The following is a 5,196-nucleotide window of genomic DNA, read 5'->3' as shown; positions in this document are numbered from 1 at the left end:
GAAAAAAGCCGAATTCTGTACAGCCGATGAAACGTTCGATGCAGCGCATGCTTCGAGTCTCGGCGCCAGAGGCTAGAGAGCTTCAATGATCGATCCGTCGAATTACTATAATGGCGTGGCGCGGTGTCGTAATGTCGTTTTCCCGTCGCTGCAGAGCAGTGCAGAGCATCGATGGCAGCCAGCCAGTACTCCTTGCGCTGCGGATCCAAGTGCTGTTTCCGCGGGGGCGTGCATGTCACCTGCCGGATAAATAGATCAAAGGCAAGCGCGGCGCGGACGGGACCGGCTAGCTAGTTCCTGTGGGCGGTGCGCGCCCAGGAGCGAACGACCACGAGCGAGTCAGTGGGCGTGGTTGGCGTCAGGTTAGGATCGTCTGTTCGGAATTTGGGGGGGGGGGGGGGGGGGGGGGGTGCGTGTTGCGGTTGCGGCGAGCTTATTGGAACCAAGATATTACCAACACAGGGCTTCTAAAAATTGGTATCCCGAACGTCGGTATTAGAAATTTTAGTATCATAATCCTTTCAAATTCGGAATTTTGCTATCGGGGTGTGATTTAGCCGATCCGCAGTCGTTGTTACGGCAGTTCATGTCACTGCCCCGTAGCTTAGAACGGATCTTTGCTCCAGCTTGAGTTCGTCTTCTCCCCGAGGAGCTCTAGCTTGAGTTCGTCTTCTCCCCGAGGAGCTCTACCTTGAGTTCGTCTTCTCCCCGAGGAGCTCCTCTCCGAGCGGTCCTCTTCTTGGGCGCTCCTCTGCTCTCCTCTAGCGCTCCTCCTCTCCTCGACGTTCAGGATACCAATTTTTAAAAGTCCTGTGTTGATGATATCTTGGTTCGAATAAGCTCGGTTTCCAATAAGCTCGGTTGCGGCAGTCCGTAGCTCTCGCCCGGCCCGGCCCCCATGGGCATTTTCTACAGGTTTCTTGGATCTGCCGAAACGGTGGTGTCCGGGCCTGAAACGGCAACCGCTTCCTGCCGTCGACACGAGTACACGACCGGTACCCACCACCAGTTGCCTCCTCTGGCCTGCATGCCGCCTGCATGCACGCTATCCATGCCAAAGACAAAAAAAAAGCTCTGCATGAACATTTGCAAGTGTTTGTTTTACAACACAAGTGTTGCTTGACATACTAGTAGGATGGAATAGGATAGCTGCAGTCTAAAACACTCGCAGAGCTGCCGGGCACAGTATTGGAATAGTGTTTCTATGTAATTTGGACCGACTTTCTTTTGGAGAAAAAAAGATGTGGAAATTAGAATAAAGTTATATATTCTATCTCTAGTCAGGTAGCATTCGTCTTCGCCATCCTTCTCCAACGCCGGGCCGGCCGCGCGCTCGCTCCCTTTTGCTTTGTTCCGGGCGGTCGCTTGCTGCCTGCTGTGGATGGATCAGAGTAGCTGCAGAGGCGAGTGTGCAGTGCGGGTTGATGCGTCGCGACGTTTCGCGGGCAGTCGTCCTTTTGGTGTGCCAAACCGATCACGTGACCTGCCATTATGCGCTCCAGTCGTTGTCACGACCCTCCTGATTAGTGATTAGATAGGTATAGAATAGATAGAAACATCCATTCTGCTGCTAATCCCTGTCGCGCTCTGCATCCTCTTGGCTCTCCCCGCCCGCTCGTCGCCGCGTGTTGCCATCGGCGACAGCGACGCGGTCAACAACACCGGGAGTACCGACCAAGCAAGGCCGGGGGAGGTGGGGGGGACCAAAACCAAGTGATGGAATGGAACGGAACGGAACGGAACGGATCCGTATTTGTCTCAACGGTCAAAGTGTGCTGCTGTGTTCTGCACCAACACTTGTCTTCTTGTGCTAGTACCAGTGGTTTCTGACAATCATTGGCTGGTCAGCAATGGAAATTCCAAGAGCTTCGTAGACACGAACAACACGAGTAAATGTGAAGTAGTACGGCCAAAGCCCGATACGTAACAAGCGAACAAAATGGAATGCCGGGAGCTAGCTGTCCCAACTCGGCAACTCCCAAGCATAAGAAATTAGCCCTAGAAGACAGAAATTTCATGAGATCTCATAGGACAAAATTTATAGGAATCGTCTGCAGGAACATAAAACCGTAGAGAACATAAGAAAGAAATAAAAAAAACCCAGCAATCCAAAGTGGCCTTAAAAACACAGCGTAATAACTGAATTGAATAACCGCATCAGCTTAAGCTGTAAACTCTCTAAGACTGATCCAGGAAGAGACCTCAAACGTACGTGGCCGCAAGCTCGGTGGTGCATTCGGCTGTATCGCTATCGCATCCTATGAATATAGCGCTCTACAATATCGCAGTCGCAGCCGATATCTGCTGGTCGATCATCGGTTCTCGGCGTGTGGTCGCTGCCTGCCAGCGTCATTCGTTCGGTACCTCGATCGATCCTCCCCGGTTATTTCACATACGCACTGCAAACAAGCGAAGAGACTGTTTTTTTATTTCCAGTTTAATTAGCAGGAAATGCAATCAAGTCGCTGATGTGCTCACCTCAAAGTCTCGTCGCCGACGTGCTCCTCTAAGCTACACTGCGGCTGCAGCGCTAGCTAGCTGATCCGACGAAGGCGACCGACTCCACCAACACTCTTCACTGCCCGGGCTCCAGCCCGAACTCGGGCGCTCCAGAGCGACCAGAGGTGTTGTTGGTCGCTTTCCCATCGTGGCTGCCTTTCATCTGCTCCTCGGTCAGTATCTCCTGCCCGAAGAGCCTTATCCCCGGCGGCTTGACTCCGTCGCGCTTCTTGGTCGCATGTGATGGAGAGCGGGGCGTTTCGCTGCCAGTCTTCACGTCGTCGGTGGGGATGGGGATCCGTGGCGCGGGAGCGGCATGGTGATCGCCTGGGTACTGGCGGATGCCACCCAACACCAGGCTTCGCCGCAGGTTGCTGAGGAGGTGATCCGAAAATAAGAACTGAGCGAAGTTCGCATGCCTGGCTCCCTGTATGCCTGCGGCAGCAGCAGGAGCGATGCTGTCCGGGAAGGGGAAGGAGGAACAATGGACGAAACCGTGGCAGTTCCAGTCGTGGGTTGGTGCAGGGTGGTGGTGTGGGTGTGGCAGTGGGAGTGGGTTGTTGAGCGGGAAAACGGGATCGAAAAGTTGCCGGCCCTGCGATTGGTACTCCTTGTACGTCGGCATGCGCGGCTTCTTGCGCGGCGGCGTCGGCGTAGGCGGCGCCGCGAAGTGCGGCAGGTTGGGCATGGTCGCCACCAGCTCGACCTGCCACGGGCTCAGGCGGTTCATGTTCCGCACGAGCTCAGGCTCGTCCCAGGTCACCTACGGAAACGGAAATGGGACGGTAGAAGGAAAGGAACCACCATGATGGCCACCTACGGAAAGAACATGGAACGATATGATGGCGTGCGTGCGCCTTATTTTTGATGTACCTGAAGGAATCGCCAGGGCGACAGCGGCCACCGGGCGGGATCGGCCGGCCCGACACCGGCGACGGTGCCCATGAACCAGCTGATCCGGGACAGGTCCTTTGCCTCGAACGCCATCTTGAACCGCAAGCCGGGGCACCAGGAGACCTGCAAGGCCTCAATGACCGTGGCCACGCGCACGCAGAACGCCGGCGCTGTGGCCCGCGGGTAGTGCACCACCTCGAACGGGTTCCCGGCGGCGGCCAGCGTCACCGCCGCCGCGACCACGTCCTCCGCTCGGAGGACGCCGTCCGCGGCGGCGCCCGTGCCGCTCGCGTTGCCCCGCACCAGCTGGCGCCCGTAGGCGTTCCGCCGGGACGCGCGCTCGGCGCGCCGCAGGCCGATGTGGATGGTGCCGTCCTCTTCGCGCAGGAACACGACGGAATCGCCGATGACGATCTTCTTGCTGTTGACGAAGTCGCTCCACCCTGTGGTGAGCAGGTTCCGCTCCGGGGTGCCCCGGTAGACGTGGCGGAACGTCCACTCGACGCCGTGCACGTCCCTGGCGGAGACCAACTGCTGGGGCCGTTTGATGCTCTTGTCCAGCTTGGGGAAGATGGTTTCCGCGCAGGTGCGCCGCACGGAGAGGCTGCCGCCGCTGTAGGAGTCGGACTTGGTCAGCGTCTTGGCGGAAGAAATCACCGGCCTGGTGGGCTGCCGCTGGCCGGCCTCGTCGTTCACCACCTGGGCCTCGCCCACGTCCGTCAGCGGCTCCCCGGAGCGGAGCGGGTCGAGGCGTATTTTGACGAAGATTTCGTCGGTGTCGAGCTCAGCCATGAACCTGACGCCCGCGACGCGGCACGGCACGAAAGGCGGGGCGTGCAGGTTGGCGTCGGCGGCGGCGCCGGCATGCTCGGCGTGGCCCTGAGGGAAGTAGTACACCGCGGTGCCGACGGGCGGCACGGTGCACGTGGGGCCCGCGCACGCGTACCACAGTTGCGGGTGCACGGATCCCTTGGTCTCGGGCTCGGCGCCGGCACCGGCACCGGCCTGCGATGCGGGCATCCGCGGCGCGAGCGTGAGCTCGCAGGCTTCGGGAGACATGACTGGGCTCTCTAGTCTCTAGTCCACGGGGGGAGTGGCTTCCGGTGAAGGACGTGGTCCACGTGGACTCTTTTACTAGCAGGCGCTGCACTGCTGCTGTCTACTGCTCGCTCCGTTTTATATCTAGTGGAGTGGTGGGCGGAAAGTCTGGGTGCCACACGTACAGCAGGAACGAGTCCTCCGCTCCGCTGTGTACACTAGGCATTTTGAAACGATGACTGTGATTACTAGAACCACCCCCTCTTCTTCAGCAGCGGCGAACTGGCGATCGCGCGAGAGTTGGAGTGGAACTGTTCGGCGCTTCGGCCGCGTCTGCCGGCCCTGGCCAAGCGGGGTTTCTGCGTGCATGCATGCATGCATGTACACTACTACAGCCTATTACTTGAGACTCAGATGTCAGATCCCCTCGTAGCGCAGAAAAAAAAACATTTGCATGTGAGTCAGGAGTAGACCTGGCTTCATACGCAACTTATTTTTCTTTTTGACAATAGCTAGGTTATTATGAACCTTCTATGTGTTTCAAATCATATGTATGTGCCTTGAATGATTAAGTTTGTTGATCTCTTATTATTGTCTATGTAGATTGATTTTTCCCTGAATGATGAGGATGAGACAGATGACATAGTTGAGGTGGCTCTTGCTGAACTTGAGATGATGGAACAATATGGTGCCTTTCATGTCTACATTTGTTATGTACTATGATGCTACCTTCTTTAATAAAAGAAGTCGTAGAGAACCTCAAGT

The 5,196-nt window shown here is 56.8% G+C and overlaps 1 protein-coding gene across 1 annotated transcript; it reads right to left on the bottom strand.

Annotated features, from left to right (window-relative positions):
* Positions 1 to 2,026: 2,026 nt before the first annotated feature.
* LOC103641851 (auxin response factor 10) lies at positions 2,027 to 4,452 on the bottom strand. The gene is made up of 3 exons (XM_008665166.2): positions 3,373 to 4,452; positions 2,479 to 3,262; positions 2,027 to 2,399 (listed from the first exon to the last, which is right to left on the bottom strand). The coding sequence occupies exons 1-2, from the start codon at positions 4,450 to 4,452 to the stop codon at positions 2,576 to 2,578; spliced, it is 1,767 nt and encodes a 588-aa protein (XP_008663388.1). The 3' UTR covers positions 2,027 to 2,399; positions 2,479 to 2,575.
* Positions 4,453 to 5,196: the final 744 nt, after the last annotated feature.

The sequence above is a fragment of the Zea mays genome, chromosome 10 (assembly GCF_902167145.1).
Source record: "Zea mays cultivar B73 chromosome 10, Zm-B73-REFERENCE-NAM-5.0, whole genome shotgun sequence".
NCBI lineage: Eukaryota > Viridiplantae > Streptophyta > Magnoliopsida > Poales > Poaceae > Zea > Zea mays.
Note: the sequence above shows the minus strand (reverse complement) of the source record. Positions and strands in the feature narration are given on the sequence as shown.

Bases quoted from the DNA above. Each gene is read 5' to 3' on its own strand.
- LOC103641851 (XM_008665166.2), bottom strand. From the start codon at position 4,452: ATGTCTCCCGAAGCCTGCGAGCTCACGCTCGCGCCGCGGATGCCCGCA. The intron at 3,263-3,372 runs GTACATCAAAAA...CCGTTTCCGTAG, and splicing joins CGCCCTGGCGATTCCTTCAG to GTGACCTGGGACGAGCCTGA.